The sequence below is a fragment of the Perca flavescens genome, unplaced genomic scaffold (genome assembly GCF_004354835.1).
Source record: "Perca flavescens isolate YP-PL-M2 unplaced genomic scaffold, PFLA_1.0 EPR50_1.1_unplaced_scaf_57, whole genome shotgun sequence".
In the NCBI taxonomy this organism is placed as follows: domain Eukaryota; kingdom Metazoa; phylum Chordata; class Actinopteri; order Perciformes; family Percidae; genus Perca; species Perca flavescens.
Genome location: NW_021166710.1, coordinates 7,501 through 25,000, shown reverse-complemented (window position 1 = coordinate 25,000; position 17,500 = coordinate 7,501). Strand labels below are relative to the sequence as shown.

At 46.4% G+C, this 17,500-nt stretch overlaps 1 protein-coding gene across 1 annotated transcript in view; it reads left to right on the top strand.

Annotated features, from left to right (window-relative positions):
* The window catches only part of LOC114552045 (lethal(3)malignant brain tumor-like protein 4), a 37,813-nt gene that overhangs the window by 12,996 nt on the left and 7,317 nt on the right, over window positions 1-17,500 (top strand). Inside the window, 13 exon segments of the mRNA XM_028572752.1 lie at window positions 41-145; window positions 2,201-2,245; window positions 2,247-2,337; window positions 3,143-3,234; window positions 3,407-3,549; window positions 7,590-7,666; window positions 7,839-7,924; window positions 10,120-10,230; window positions 11,960-12,071; window positions 12,725-12,836; window positions 14,806-14,919; window positions 15,191-15,271; window positions 15,808-15,881. Of these exon segments, the coding sequence (XP_028428553.1) occupies window positions 41-145; window positions 2,201-2,245; window positions 2,247-2,337; window positions 3,143-3,234; window positions 3,407-3,549; window positions 7,590-7,666; window positions 7,839-7,924; window positions 10,120-10,230; window positions 11,960-12,071; window positions 12,725-12,836; window positions 14,806-14,919; window positions 15,191-15,271; window positions 15,808-15,881 (1,243 nt within the window).

The following is a 17,500-nucleotide window of genomic DNA, read 5'->3' as shown; positions in this document are numbered from 1 at the left end:
CTGTCTGTCTGTCTCTTTGACCTGTCTGTCTCTCTCTCAGTCCCAGTCCTTTCCCAGCAGGAGAACTGGTTTTAAAGTCGGGATGAAACTCGAGGGCGTTGACCCACTGCACCCCTCCCTCTTCTGTGTGCTGACAGTCGCCGAGGTAACACACACACACACACACACACACACACACACACACACACACACACACACACACACACACACACACACACACATACACACACACACACATACACACACACACACACACACACACACACACACACACACACACACACAAACACACATACATACAGACACACACACACACACACACACACACACACACACACACACACACACACACATACAGACACACACACACACACACACACACACACACACACACACACACACACACAGACACACACACACACACACACACACACACGTACATACAGACACACACATACACATACACACTCATACACAGACACACACACACACACATATACACACACAGACACACACACATCTATATTCCAACATGCATACAGAGCTGGTCACTCTACTGCTGCCCCTACGTTACAGATGTCTTATATCTGACATCAGTTCACCGGGCGATGCTGGTGGGCAGTTATGCTAGATTTCAGCGCTGCTTTTGATGTGATTGATCTTGATCTCTTAATTGGTAAACTTAGTTGTTATGGTTTTAAACACTCAGCTATTTTGTGGTTAAGAAGTTACCTGTCCGGTAGATCACAGAGAGTATATTATAAGGGTTAGGGTTAGGGTTAGGAAGGTGTTAGCCGGCGGTGTTCCACAGGGGAGTTGCCTAGGGCCTCTTCTCTTTGCAGTTTTTACTACTACTGGTTGCAGAACTACAAGATTTAAAAACAGTTTTGTACCAGCAGCAATCACGCTGTTAAACAAACGGTAAAATTATTTTTACAAAACGCACAAGCACTTTGGTCATGTCATGTACTGTTTTTTATTCCTCTTTTTTTCTTCTTTTACGTTTCATTACCTGTTTTATATGTTTTAGTGTTTTGTGTGTTGGATGTTATGTTGTGGTCCACAAAGTTTTAAGGATGTCCTGCCTCTTAGACTGTAAAACTAGTTTACCTTTGGGTACCAATAAAGTAACCTAACCTAATGATCTGCCGCTTGCAATTGGACAAGCAGGTTTAACAATGTATGCAGATGATTCTACTCTCCATTATGCTGCATCTACATGTTCTGAGCTTCATCAGGTTCTATCTAGGGAGCTCAACATGGTACTAAATTGGATAAAATCAGACAAAGTTGTGCTAAATCCATTAAAAACAGTCTGCATGGTATTTGGCTCTAAACATAAATTAGCACAAGAGCCTAAATTGAATCTTGTAGTTGCAGGTCAATCTATAAAACAAGTAAATAAAGTGAAGCTATTAGGACTACGGCTTGATAGTGCATTGTCGTGGTCCGATCACATTGACTATATGGTTACTATAATGGGAAGAGCAGTTGCCACTACAAGGAAATGCTCACCGTTTCTACCATCTTCTTTACTAAAGCAAATAGTTTTCTCTTTAGTTCTGTCACTTAGATTATTGCTCAGTAATCTGGTCATCTGCTTCAAAAACCCTAATTAGAAAACTTCAAGTAGCACAAAATAAAGTTGTACGACTTGTTTTAAAGTGTAATTTCAGATCCAATATAGTTAAAATGCATGAAAGTCTTAAATGGTTGAGTGTTGAAAAAAATGATTAGCCAATGTGCTTACTTTGTTGCACTCTGTTGTTCAAAGTCAGACACCATCATTTATTTTTGATAACATAACATATAGTTCAGATATCACACTTATCTAATGAGGAGCCAGTAAGGGGCAGATGATGTTACCTTTACCAAAATCTAATAACTTGAAAAAAAAACTTTTATTTACAGAGCAAGTTCTTTGTGGAATTAAATCCGTAGTAACATTCGCTTTATCACAGGAAAGGACCATTTTAAAAAGACAGTCAAATCTTACCTTCATTTAAATTAATTATTATGAGGTTTCTGATTGTGTTTTTATGAATGTAACCAACCTTAATGTTAACCATGTAATATATTGTAATATATCATTTTTATTTTCAAGATATTTCTCTATTTGCTTGGTTGTTACAGACACACACAGACACACAGACAGACAGAGATAAATATTAAATGAAAACTCTCTCTCTCTCTCTCTCAGGTGATTGGCTGTCGGCTCCGTATCCACATTGATGGCTACTCCGAAAAGCTATGACTTCTGGGTAAACGCTGACTCAGCACACATCAGACCAACAGGCTGGTGCAGAGAAACCAACCACAGGCTCCACCCACCCAAAGGTGAGTACATCCAATCACAGGCTCCACCCACCCTGACCCCCATAGATTATGTCCCAGAGACTCCTCTGTCCCAGACTCCTCTGTCCCAGACTAATGTCCCAGACTAATCTGTCAGACTAATGTCCCAGACTAATCTGTCAGACTAATGTCCCAGACTCCTCTGTCCCAGACTAATGTCCCAGAGATTCCTCTGTCCCAGACTCCTGTCCCCCAGACTAATGTCCCAGAGATTCCTCTGTCCCAGACTAATGTCCCAGACTCCTCTGTCCCAGACTAATGTCCCAGACTAATGTCCCAGAGATTCCTCTGTCCCAGACTAATGTCCCAGACTAATCTGTCAGACTAATGTCCCAGATTTATCTGTCAGACTAATGTCCCAGACTCCTCTGTCCCAGACTAATGTCCCAGACTAATCTGTCAGACTAATGTCCCAGATTTATCTGTCAGACTAATGTCCCAGACTCCTCTGTCCCAGACTAATGTCCCAGACTAATCTGTCAGACTAATGTCCCAGACTAATGTCCCAGACTAATGTCCCAGACTAATGTCCCAGACTAATGTCCCAGACTAATGTCCCAGACTAACTCGGACGCTAAACACTTCAGACATGATGCCAGATAGTCTTTAGAATGGATGGTGGTCATGATACCTGTCTGTCTCTGTCCTCACAGGTCACATCATACCTGTCTGTCTCTCTCCTCACAGGTTACATGATACCTGCCTGTCTCTCCTCACAGGTCACATGATACCTGTCTGTCTCTCTCCTCACAGGTCACATGATACCTGTCTGTCTCTCTCCTCACAGGTCACAGTGAGACAGATTTTGACTGGCAGCTCTACCTTCAGTCCACAGGCTCTCATGCCGCTCCTCCCAACCTGTTCACTGATCGCACTGCAGTCAGTATTTAATTATTACAATAATATATAACCTAAATATCTAATCACATATTTACAATAAGAGTCTGTCTGTCTATCTCTCCCTCTGTCTGTCTGTCTGTCTGTCTCTCCCTCTGTCTCTCCCTCTGTCTGTCTGTCTGTCTGTCTCTCCCTCTGTCTGTCTGTCTCTCAGAGCTGTGAGTTCAGCGTTGGGATGAAGTTGGAGGCCGTTGACAGGAAGAACCCTGGACTCGTCTGCGTCGCCTCCGTCGCTGATGTCATCGATGACCACTTCCTGGTTCACTTCGACAACTGGGACGACTCGTACGACTACTGGTGAGACAGGCAGACAGACAGGCAGGCAGGCAGGCAGGCAGACAGGCAGACAGACAGGCAGGCAGGCAGGCAGACAGGCAGGCAAGGAGACAGAAAAACAGACAGAGAGAGAGACAGGCAGGCAGACAGACACATACACAGACAGACTACACAACTAGTTGTGTGTTTGACCAGCAGGGGGGGCTGCAGTGAAGGTGTAGTTATGTAGTTGACCAGCAGGGGGGCTGCAGTGAAGGTGTAGTTATGTAGTTGACCAGCAGGGGGGGGCTGCAGTGAAGGTGTAGTTATGTAGTTGACCAGCAGGGGGGCTGCAGTGAAGGTGTAGTTATGTAGTTGACCAGCAGGGGGGGCTGTAGTGAAGGTGTAGTTATGTAGTTGACCAGCAGGGGGGGTTGTAGTGAAGGTGTAGTTCTGTAGTTGACCAGCAGGGGGCTGTAGTGAAGGTGTAGTTCTGTAGTTGACCAGCAGGGGGGTGCAGTGAAGGTGTAGTTCTGTAGTTGACCAGCAGGGGGCTGCAGTGAAGGTGTAGTTCTGTAGTTGACCAGCAGGGGGGCTGTAGTGAAGGTGTAGTTCTGTAGTTGACCAGCAGGGGGGGTTCTGTAGTGAAGGTGTAGTTCTGTAGTTGACCAGCAGGGGGGGTTCTGCAGTGAAGGTGTAGTTCTGTAGTTGACCAGCAGGGGGGTTCTATGTAGTGAAGGTGTAGTTCTGTAGTTGACCAGCAGGGGGGCTGCAGTGAAGGTGTAGTTCTGTAGTTGACCAGCAGGGGGGGCTGTAGTGAAGGTGTAGTTCTGTAGTTGACCAGCAGGGGGCTGTAGTGAAGGTGTAGTTATGTAGTTGACCAGCAGGGGGCTGTAATGAAGGTGTAGTTCTGTAGTTGACCAGCAGGGGGGGCTGTAGTGAAGGTGTAGTTCTGTTCACCAGCAGGGGGGGCTGCAGTGAAGGTGTAGTTCTGTAGTTGACCAGCAGGGGGGCTGCAGTGAAGGTGTAGTTCTGTAGTTGACCAGCAGGGGGGCTGCAGTGAAGGTGTAGTTCTGTAGTTGACCAGCAGGGGGCTGTAGTGAAGGTGTGTTATGTAGTTGACCAGCAGGGGGGCTGCAGTGAAGGTGTAGTTATGTAGTTGACCAGCAGGGGGCTGTAATGAAGGTGTAGTTATGTAGTTGACCAGCAGGGGGGGCTGTTCTGAAGGTGTAGTTATGTAGTTGACCAGCAGGGGGCTGTAGTGAAGGTGTAGTTATGTAGTTGACCAGCAGGGGGCTGCAGTGAAGGTGTAGTTATGTAGTTGACCAGCAGGGGGGGTGTAGTGAAGGTGTAGTTATGTAGTTGACCAGCAGGGGGCTGCAGTGAAGGTGTAGTTATGTAGTTGACCAGCAGGGGGGCTGCAGTGAAGGTGTAGTTATGTAGTTGACCAGCAGGGGGCTGTAGTGAAGGTGTAGTTATGTAGTTGACCAGCAGGGGGGCTGTAGTGAAGGTGTAGTTCTGTAGTTGACCAGCAGGGGGTTGTAGTGAAGGTGTAGTTCTGTAGTTGACCAGCAGGGGGGGGGCTGCAGTGAAGGTGTAGTTCTGTAGTTGACCAGCAGGGGGGCTGTAGTGAAGGTGTAGTTCTGTAGTTGACCAGCAGGGGGGCTGTAGTGAAGGTGTAGTTCTGTAGTTGACCAGCAGGGGGGGGCTGCAGTGAAGGTGTAGTTCTGTAGTTGACCAGCAGGGGGGGGTTGTAGTGAAGGTGTAGTTCTGTAACTGACCAGCAGGGGGGCTGCAGTGAAGGTGTAGTTCTGTAGTTGACCAGCAGGGGGCTGTAGTGAAGGTGTAGTTCTGTAGTTGACCAGCAGGGGGGGCTGTAGTGAAGGTGTAGTTATGTAGTTGACCAGCAGGGGGGTTCTGTAATGAAGGTGTAGTTCTGTAGTTGACCAGCAGGGGGGCTGTAGTGAAGGTGTAGTTCTGTAGTTGACCAGCAGGGGGCTGCAGTGAAGGTGTAGTTCTGTAGTTGACCAGCAGGGGGGCTGCAGTGAAGGTGTAGTTCTGTAGTTGACCAGCAGGGGGGCTGCAGTGAAGGTGTAGTTATGTAGTTGACCAGCAGGGGGCTGCAGTGAAGGTGTAGTTCTGTAGTTGACCAGCAGGGGGGGGCTGTAGTGAAGGTGTAGTTATGTAGTTGACCAGCAGGGGGGGGCTGTAGTTCTAGGTGTAGTTCTGTAGTTGACCAGCAGGGGGGCTGCAGTGAAGGTGTAGTTCTGTAGTTGACCAGCAGGGGGCTGCAGTGAAGGTGTAGTTCTGTAGTTGACCAGCAGGGGGGGCTGTAGTGAAGGTGTAGTTCTGTAGTTGACCAGCAGGGGGGCTGCAGTGAAGGTGTAGTTCTGTAGTTGACCAGCAGGGGGGCTGTAGTGAAGGTGTAGTTCTGTAGTTGACCAGCAGGGGGGCTGCAGTGAAGGTGTAGTTCTGTAGTTGACCAGCAGGGGGGGCTGCAGTGAAGGTGTAGTTATGTAGTTGACCAGCAGGGGGGGGGCTGTAGTGAAGGTGTAGTTCTGTAGTTGACCAGCCAGACTTGATGATTGTGTTGTTTGTGTTGATGATTGTGTTGTTTGTGTTATTTGTGTTGATGATTGTGTTGTTTGTGTTGATGATTGTGTTGTTTGTGTTGTTTGTGTTGATAATTATTATTATTTATGTTGTTTATGTTGATAATTATATTGTTTGTATTGATGATTATGTTATTTGTGTTTTTGTGTTGATGATTATGTTGTTTATGTTATTTATGCCGATAATTATATTATTTATATTATTATTATTATATTATTTATGTTATTTATGTTATTAATGATTGTTATTTATATTATTATGATTATATTATTTATATTATTTATATTAATTATATTATTTATGTGCCGATAATTATATTATTTATATTATTATGATTATATTATTTATATTATTAATTATATTATTTATATTATTTATATTATTAATTATATTATTTATATTATTTATATTGATAATTATATTATTTATATTTATTATTATTATTAATTATATTATTTTATATTATTTATTATTATTTATATTATTAATTATATTATTTATATTATTTATATTATTAATTATATTATTTATATTATTAATTATATTATTTATATTATTAATTATATTATTTATATTATTTATATTATTAATTATATTATTTATATTATTTATATTATTAATTATATTATTTATATTATTATTATATTATTTATATTATTAATTATATTATTTTATATTATTTATATTATTAATTATATTATATTATTTATATTATTTATATTATTAATTATATTATTTATATTTATAATTATATTATTTATATTATTAATTATATTATTTATTATTATTAATTATATTATTTATTATTATTTATATTATAATTATATTATTTATATTATTAATTATATTATTTTATATTATTTATATTATTAATTATATTATTTATATTATTAATTATATTATTTATATTATAATTATATTATTTATATTATTTATATTATTAATTATATTATTTATTATTATTAATTATATTATTTTTATTTATTTATATTATTAATTATATATTATTTATATTATAATTATATTATTTATATTATTTATTATATTGATAATTATATTATTTATTTATTTATTTATATTGATAATTATATTATTTATATTGATAATTATATTATTTATATTATTTATGTTGATAATTATATTATTTATATTGATAATTATATTATTTATATTATTTATATTGATAATTATGTTATTTATATTGATGATTATATTATTTATGTTGATGATTGTGTTGTTTATATTATTTATGTTGATGATTATATTGTTTGTGTTGATAATTATATTATTTTTTTGTTATTTGTGTTGATGATTGTGTTGTTTGTGTTGATGATTGTGTTGTTTGTGTTGTTTGTGTTGATGATTGTGTTGTTTGTGTTGTTTGTGTTGATGATTGTGTTGTTTGTGTTGATGATTGTGTTGTTTGTGTTGTTTGTGTTGATGATTGTGTTGTTTGTGTTGATGAGCAGGTGTGACAGCAGCAGTCCCTACATCCATCCTGTGGGCTGGTGTGAACAACAAGGACGACCTCTCACCGCGCCACAGGGTACTACACACCCAGTAGTAGTACTCTGAAGTAATCAGAGTACTTCAGAGTACTGTGATCAGAGTACTTCATATTACTGTAATCAGAGTACTTCATATTTCTGTGATCAGAGTACTTCATATTACTGTAATCAGAGTACTCCAGAGTACTGTAATCAGTACTTGTGTTTCAGGTCACCCAAACCCAGAGAACTTCCTGTGGGAGGAATACCTTCAGGAGACCAGATCCACCGCTGCTCCACACTCAGCCTTCAGACTGGTGAGGGGGGGGGTCAGACTGGTGAGGGGGGGGGCAGACTGGTGAGGGGGGGCCTTCAGACTGGTGGGGGGTGGGGGCTTCAGACTGGTGGGGGGGCCTTCAGACTGGTGAGGGGGGGCCTTCAGACTGGTGAGGGGGGCAGCCTTCAGACTGGTGAGGGGGGCTTCAGACTGGTGAGGGGGGGGCAGCCTTCAGACTGGTGAGGGGGGGCCTTCAGACTGGTGAGGGGGGGCAGCCTTCAGACTGGTGAGGGGGCCTTCAGACTGGTGAGGGGGGGGGGCAGACTGGTGAGGGGGGGCCTTCAGACTGGTGAGGGGGGCTTCAGACTGGTGAGGGGGGGGCCTTCAGACTGGTGAGGGGGGGGGCCTTCAGACTGGTGAGGGGGGGGGTCAGACTGGTGAGGGGGGGGCCTTCAGACTGGTGAGGGGGGGGCTTCAGACTGGTGAGGGGGGGGCCTTCAGACTGGTGAGGGGGGGGCAGACTGGTGAGGGGGGGGCCTCAGACTGGTGAGGGGGCTTCAGACTGGTGAGGGGGGGCCTTCAGACTGGTGAGGGGGGGGCTTCAGACTGGTGAGGGGGGCCTTCAGACTGGTGAGGGGGGGGCCTTCAGACTGGTGAGGGGGCTTCAGACTGGTGAGGGGGGCCTTCAGACTGGTGAGGGGGGGGGTCAGACTGGTGAGGGGGGCTTCAGACTGGTGAGGGGGGGGGCCTTCAGACTGGTGAGGGGGGGGCCTTCAGACTGGTGAGGGGGGGGCTCAGACTGGTGAGGGGGGGGGGCCTTCAGACTGGTGAGGGGGGCTTCAGACTGGTGAGGGGGGGCCTTCAGACTGGTGAGGGGGGGCTCAGACTGGTGGGGGGGGCAGCCTTCAGACTGGTGAGGGGGGGGCTTCAGACTGGTGAGGGGGGGGCCTGGTGAGGGGGGCCTTCAGACTGGTGAGGGTGGGGGCTTCAGACTGGTGAGGGGGTGTCCTTCAGACTGGTGAGGGGGGGCGGCCTTCAGACTGGTGAGGGGGGGGCTTCAGACTGGTGAGGGGGGCTTCAGACTGGTGGGGGGGCTTTCAGACTGGTGAGGGGGGGCAGAGTGGTGGGGGGGGCTTCAGACTGGTGAGAGGGGGCTCAGACTGGTGAGGGGGCCTTCAGACTGGTGAGGGGGGCCTTCAGACTGGTGAGGGGGCAGCCTTCAGACTGGTGAGTGGGGGGCTTCAGACTGGATATGGGGGGGGGTTTCAGACTGGTGAGGGGGGCGCCTTCAGACTGGTGGGGGGGCCTTCAGACTGGTGAGGGGGGGGGCTTCAGACTGGTGGGGGGGTGCTTCAGACTGGTGAGGCGGGGGCAGCCTTCAGACTGGTGAGGGGGGGGGGCCTTCAGACTGGTGAGGGGGCTTCAGACTGGTGGGGGGGGGCAGACTTCAGACTGGTGAGGGGGGGCAGCCTTCAGACTGGTGAGGGGGGGCCTTCAGACTGGTGAGGGGGCTTCAGACTGGTGGGGGGGGCAGACTTCAGACTGGTGAGGGGGGCAGCCTTCAGACTGGTGAGGGGGGGGCGGCCTTCAGACTGGTGAGGGGGCCTTCAGACTGGTGAGGGGGGCTTCAGACTGGTGATGGGGGGTGCTTCAGACTGGTGAGGCGGGGCCTTCACACTGGTGAGTGGGGGGCTTCAGACTGGTGAGGGGGGGCGGCCTTCAGACTGGTGAGGGGGCCTTCAGACTGGTGATGGGGGCTTCAGACTGGTGAGGGAGGGGGGGCCTTCAGACTGGTGAGTGGGGGCTTCAGACTGGATATGGGGGGGCCTTCAGACTGGTGAGGGGGGCCTTCAGACTGGTGGGGGGGGTCCTTCAGACTGGTGAGGGGGGGGGCTTCAGACTGGTGGGGGGGGCCTTCACACTGGTGAGGGGGCAGCCTTCAGACTGGTGAGGGGGGACCTTCAGACTGGTGAGGGGGGCCTTCAGACTGGTGAGGGGGGCTTCAGACTGGTGAGGGGGGCCTTCAGACTGGTGAGGGGGGGCTTCAGACTGGTGGGGGGCAGACTTCAGACTGGTGAGGGGGGGCCTTCAGACTGGTGAGGGGGCTTCAGACTGGTGAGGGGGCTTCAGACTGGTGAGGGGGGGCGGCTTCAGACTGGTGAGGGGGGGGCAGCCTTCAGACTGGTGAGGGGGGCTGCAGGTGATGATTAACAGGTGTCTTTTTCGTCCAATCAGAGAGCTCCCCACGGTTTCCAGGTCAACCAGAAGTTGGAGGCGGTGGACCGGAGAAACCCGATGTTGATCCGCGTCGCCACGGTGACGGAAACAGAAGCCTACAGGCTGAAGGTGTGATGTCACAGTTAGACCTTAGTATTATGGGATGGTGTGTAGACCTTAGTATTATGGGATGGTGTGTAGACCTTAGTATTATGGGATGGTGTGTAGACCTTAGTATTATGGGATGGTGTGTAGACCTTAGTATTATGGGATGGTGTGTAGACCTTAGTATTATGGGATGGTGTGTAGACCTTAGTATTATGGGATGGTGTGTAGACCTTAGTATTATGGGATGGTGGGTTTAGACCTTAGTATTATGGGATGGTGGGTTTAGACCTTAGTATTATGGGATGGTGTGTAGACCTTAGTATTATGGGATGGTGTGTAGACCTTAGTATTATGGGATGGTGGGTTTAGACCTTAGTATTATGGGATGGTGTGTAGACCTTAGTATTATGGGATGGTGTGTAGACCTTAGTATTATGGGATGGTGTGTAGACCTTAGTATTATGGGATGGTGGGTTTAGACCTTAGTATTATGGGATGGTGGGTTTAGACCTTAGTATTATGGGATGGTGGGTTTAGACCTTAGTATTATGGGATGGTGTGTAGACCTTAGTATTATGGGATGGTGGGTTTAGTCCTTAGTATTATGGGATGGTGTGTAGACCTTAGTATTATGGGATGGTGGGTTTAGACCTTAGTATTATGGGATGGTGTGTAGACCTTAGTATTATGGGATGGTGTGTAGACCTTAGTATTATGGGATGGTGTGTTTAGACCTTAGTATTATGGGATGGTGTGTAGACCTTAGTATTATGGGATGGTGTGTTTAGACCTTAGTATTATGGGATGGTGGGTTTAGACCTTAGTATTATGGGATGGTGTGTAGACCTTAGTATTATGGGATGGTGTGTTTAGACCTTTGTTTTATGGGATGGTGTGTAGACCTTAGTATTATGGGATGGTGTGTAGGCCTTAGTATTATGGGATGGTGTGTAGGCCTTAGTATTATGGGATGGTGTGTAGACCTTAGTATTATGGGATGGTGTGTAGACCTTAGTATTATGGGATGGTGTGTAGACCTTAGTATTATGGGATGGTGTGTTTAGTCCTTAGTATTATGGGATGGTGTGTAGACCTTAGTATTATGGGATGGTGTGTTTAAACTTTAGTATTATGGGATGGTGTGTGTAGACCTTAGTATTATGGGATGGTGGGTTTAGACCTTGGTATTATGGGATGGTGTGTAGACCTTGGTATTATGGGATGGATAGTGTGTTTTATTCAGCATTAAGACAACGGGACCTGTCTAGTTAGTTCAGTGTGCCGATGTGCTATTATCCCCCATACTTATTCCGCCATTTCCCGAAATCAGCAGCAAAATTTCCAATAGACTTAAATGGGAAATCGCTTAACATCGCTCAATACAGCAGATTTACTGTTAGCTAGAGTTATTCGGGTGTGCACCAAGTAGTAGGCACACTGTCAAAATTTCTTGCGGAATTTTCTAGTTCAGATTATTATCGTTTAATCATGAAGATAATGTGGTGATGTCACCAGGTGTGATGATGTCACCAGGTGTGTAGTGATGTCACCAGGTGTGATGATGATGTCACCAGGTGTGATGATGTCACCAGGTGTGTAGTGATGTCACCAGGTGTGATGATGATGTCACCAGGTTTGTAGTGATGTCACCAGGTGTGATTATGATGTCACCAGGTTTGTAGTGATGTCACCAGGTGTGTGATGATGTCACCAGGTGTGTAGTGATGTCACCAGGTGTGTCTCCCTGCAGGTGCACTATGACGGCTGGTCGCAGCAGTTTGACGTCTGGAGCGACAGTGACCTCCCCGACCTCCATCCAGTGGGCTGGAGCCAACGCACAGGACACCCCCTGGAGCCCCCCCAGGTCAGACAGACACCCCCTGGAGCCCCCCCCAGGTCAGACAGACACCCCTGGAGCCCCCAGGTCAGACAGACACCCCTGGAGCCCCCAGGTCAGACAGACACCCCTGGAGCCCCCAGGTCAGACAGACACCCCTGGAGCCCCCAGGTCAGACAGACACCCCTGGAGCCCCCAGGTCAGACAGACACCCCTGGAGCCCCCCAGGTCAGACAGGCGGGCAGACACCGCCTGGAGCCCCCCAGGTCAGACAGACACCCCTGGAGCCCCCCCAGGTCAGACAGACGGGCAGACACCGCCTGGAGCCCCCAGGTCAGACAGACACCCCCTGGAGCCCCCCAGGTCAGACAAACACCCCTGGAGCCCCCCGTAGGGTCAGACAGACGAGCAGACACCCCTGGAGAGCCCCCCAGGTCAGACAGACAAGCAGACGCCCCTGGAGCCCCCTCAGGTCAGGCAGACAGGCAGACGCCCCCTGGAGCCCCAGGTCAGACAGACAGGCAGACAGACAGACAGGTTTACAAATTTTACTAGACTAACAAGTTAACGAGCAGATAGGAAACATTTAATTGTATTTATTTTTTAATATTGTTGAAGTGATTCTTATTATTACCATGCTTTAGCATTAGCTTTAGCATTGACCCTGTTCCTCTGTTTCAGGCTCCGCCCCCCTGTCCTCAGGCTCCGCCCCCTCTCAGGGCGTGTGTCCCACACCGGGCTGCCGAGGCGTCGGACACATTAAAGGAGCCAAATACACCGGACACCACAGGTACCATTCCTCAAATATTACTGCCGAGTCATGTTTCAGTCTTCCGAGTCATGTTTCTGTCTGCCGAGTCATGTTTCTGAGTCATGTTTCTGTCTGCCGAGTCATGTTTCTGTCTGCCGAGTCAGGTTTCTCTCTGCCGAGTCATGTTTCTGTCTGCCGAGTCATGTTTCTGTCTGCCGAGTCATGTTTCTGTCTGCCGAGTCAGGTTTCTCTCTGCCGAGTCATGTTTCTGTCTGCCGAGTCAGGTTTCTGTCTGCCGAGTCAGGTTTCTCTCTGCCGAGTCATGTTTCTGTCTGCCGAGTCATGTTTCTGTCTGCCGAGTCAGGTTTCTCTCTGCCGAGTCATGTTTCTGTCTGCCGAGTCATGTTTCTGTCTGCCGAGTCAGGTTTCTCTCTGCCGAGTCATGTTGCCGAGTCAGGTTTCTGTCTGCCGAGTCAGGTTTCTGTCTGCCGAGTCAGGTTTCTGTCTGCCGAGTCATGTTTCTGTCTGCCAAGTCATGTTTCTGAGTCATGTTTCTGTCTGCCGAGTCATGTTTCTGTCTGCCGAGTCATGTTTCTGTCTGCCGAGTCAGGTTTCTGTCTGCCGAGTCATGTTTCTGAGTCATGTTTCCGTCTTCCGAGTCATGTTTCTGTCTGCCGAGTCATGTTTCTGAGTCATGTTTCAGTCTTCCGAGTCATGTTTCTGTCTGCCGAGTCATGTTTCTGTTTGCCGAGTCATGTGAGTCATGTTTCTGTTTGCCGAGTCATGTTTCTGTCTGCCGAGTCATGTGAGTCATGTTTCTGTCTGCCGAGTCATGTTTCTGTCTGCCGAGTCATGTTTCTGTCTGCTGAGTCATGTTTCTATCTGCCGAGTCATGGTTCTGTCTGCCGAGTCATGTTTCTGTCTGCCGAGTCATGTTCATGGTTCTGTCTGCCGAGTTATGTTTCTGTCTGCCGAGTCATGTTTCTGTCTGCCGAGTCATGTTTTGGTCTGCCGAGTCATGTTTCTGTCTGTTGAGTCATGTTTCTATCTGCCGAGTCATGGTTCTGTCTGCCGAGTCATGTTTCTGTCTGCCGAGTCATGTTCATGGTTCTGTCTACCGAGTCATGTTTCTGTCTGCCAAGTCATGTTTCTGTCTGCCAAGTCATGGTTCTGTCTGCCGAGTCATGTTCATGTTTCTATCTGCCGAGTCATGTTTCTGTCTGCCGAGTCATGGTTCTGTCTGCCGAGTCATGTTTCTGTCTGCCGAGTCATGTGAGTCATGTGTCTGTCTGCCGAGTCATGTTTCTGTCTGCCGAGTCATGTTCATGTTTCTGTCTGCCGAGTCATGTTTCTATCTGCCGAGTCATGTTTCTGTCTGCCGAGTCATGGTTCTGTCTGCCGAGTCATGTTCATGTTTCTGTCTGCCGAGTCATGTTTCTGTCTGCCGAGTCATGTTTCTGTCTGCCGAGTCATGGTTCTGTCTGCCGAGTCATGTTTCTGTCTGCCGAGTCATGTGAGTCATGGTTCTGTCTGCCGAGTCATGTTTCTGTCTGCCGAGTCATGTTTCTGTCTGCCGAGTCATGAGTCATGGTTCTGTCTGCCGAGTCATGATTCTGTCTGCCGAGTCATGTTTCTGTCTGCCGAGTCATGTTTCTGTCTGCCGAGTCATGGTTCTGTCTGCCGAGTCATGTTCATGTTTCTGTCTGCCGAGTCATGTTTCTGTCTGCCGAGTCATGTTTCTGTCTGCCGAGTCATGGTTCTGTCTGCCGAGTCATGTTTCTGTCTGCCGAGTCATGTGAGTCATGGTTCTGTCTGCCGAGTCATGTTTCTGTCTGCCGAGTCATGTTTCTGTCTGCCGAGTCATGAGTCATGGTTCTGTCTGCCGAGTCATGATTCTGTCTGCCGAGTCATGTTTCTGTCTGCCGAGTCATGTTTCTGTCTGCCGAGTCATGTTTCTGTCTGCCGAGTCATGATTCTGTCTGCTGAGTCATGTTTCGTCCCTCCCCAGTGCCTTCGGCTGTCCGTACTCAGACATTAACACGCGTAAGGAGGTGCTGCTTCCTGATAGGCTCGGAGGAGAGAGAGCCGTCAACATGGGTCACCACGGCAACCAGTCAGACAGGTCAGTAAATGTCTGTTTGTAGGTGATTGATTTAGTTTTATGAGTAAAATTGAATTTCACTATATCCCTTTCTGTCTACCTGTCTCTCGGTCTGTCTCTCTTTCTACCTGTCTGTCTGTCTCTCTCTCTACATGCATGTCTGTCTGTCTGTCTACCTGTATGGCTGCCTGCCTGTCTGTCTGTCTGTCTGTCTGTCTGTCTGTCTACCTGTATGGCTGCCTGCCTGTCTTTCTGTCGTTCTGTCTGTCTACCTGTCTTTTCTGTTGAACAGGAGAAGTGTTCAGGTGAAGATGGAGCCCAAAGAAGAGAGTCTGATGCTTCCTCTGGGGAAGAGGAAAAGACTGACGGACAGGTGAGTCAGACAGACAGGCAGAGAGACAGACAGACCTGTCTGTCTCTCTTAGTTTCAGAATAGACAGGAGATCATGTGAAGTGTGTCTGTGGGTGTTGTGAGTAGATTATACAACTGGTTTATATAACACACACACACACAGACACACACACACACACACAAAGAGACACACACAGACAGACACACTCACATACACACACACACACACACAAAGAGACACACACAGACACACACACACACACACACACACACACACAGACACACACACACACACACACAAAGAGACACACACACACACACACACACACACACACACACACACACACACACACACACACACACACACACACACACACACACACACACACACACACACACACACACACACACACACACACACACACACAGAAACACAGTCTAATGTTCATCTCTCCAGAATGTGTGAAATGTAAATAAAGCTGAAACTGGTTGAGTGACTCCATTTTTGTTATATTTGGTAATAATGACTTCCTTCTCTCCGCTGGCCCCGCCCCCAGACTGTCCCAACCAACCAAATACCTCCGTGTGAAACAGGAAGAGGAGGAGCTTCAGGTGTCAGCCCTCGGCCCAGGTACAGTCCACCTTTACGGTGATTGTGATCTCTCACCTGACAGCATCCAATCAGAAATGAGATCCAATCAGGATCTGGTGGGGTTGAGGTTTCCATGGAAACTGCTGCAGCTGTGAAAGACGTTATGCAACGCACCCCATCTCTCTCTGATCGTTGAGTTTCCATGGAAACGGCAGAGGTGGCCGTTGCCGTGGAAACAGCTGGTCGTGGCAACTGCCGTGTTGGTTGGTTGTTTCAGGGCTGAAAACTCAAAGAAAGACCATTATTTATTTATATATATATATATATATATATATATATATATATATATACATATACATACATATATATATATATATATATATATATATATATATATATATATATATATATATACATACATATATATATATACATACATACATACATACATACATACATACATATATATATATATATATATATATATATATATATATATATATATATATATATATACATACATACATACATACATACATACATACATATATATATATATATATATATATATATATATATATATATATATATATATATATATATATATATATATATATATATATATATATATATATATATATATATATATATATATATATATATATATATATATATATATATATATATATATATATATATATATATATATATATATATATATATATATATATATATATATATATATATATATATATATATATATATATATGTATGTATATATATACACACACACACATATGTCTCACACGATCACCATCTGGTGGTGAGTTGGGTCAGGGGTGGGGAAGACTCTGGACAGACCTGGTAAGCCCAAACGTGTAGTGCGGGTAAATTGGGAACGTCTGGAGGAGGCCGCTGTCCGACAGACTTTCAACTCACACCTCCGGGCGGAGCTTTTCGTGCATCCCTGTGGAGGCTGGGGGCATTGAACCCGAGTGGACAATGTTCAAAGTTTCCATTGCTGAAGCTTTTTTTCTTGGCGGGAGCTGTGGTCTTAGGGTCTTAGGTGCCTCAAGGGGCGGTAACCCACGAACACCGTGGTGGACACCGGTGGTCAGGGAAGCCGTCCGACTGAAGAAGGAGTCTTTCCGGGATATGTTATCCCAGAGGACTCGGAGGCGGTTGCAGGGTACCGGGGCCGAAGGGCTGCAGCCTCTGCCGTGAAAGAGGCAAAGCAGCGGGTGTGGGAGAAGTTTGGAGAAGACATGGAGAAGGACTTTCGGGTCGGCACCAAAGTGCTTCTGGAAAACTGTTCGCCACCTCAGGAGGGGGAAGGGGAACCATCCAAGCTGTGTACAGTAAGGATGGGACACTGTTGACCTCAACTGAGGAGGTAATAGGGCGGTGGAAGGAGCACTTTGAGGAACTCCTGAATCCGACTTATACGCCCTCTATGTTAGAGGCAGAGCTGGAGGATAACGGGGATTGTCGCCGATTTCCGGGCGGAAGTCATTGATGTAGTCAAACAACTCCACAGTGGCAAAGCCCGGGGATTGATGAGATCCGTCCAGAAATGCTCAAGGCTCTGGGTGTGGAGGGGTTGTCCTGGTTGACACGCCTTTTCAACATTGCGTGGAAGTCTGGGACGGTGCCAAAGG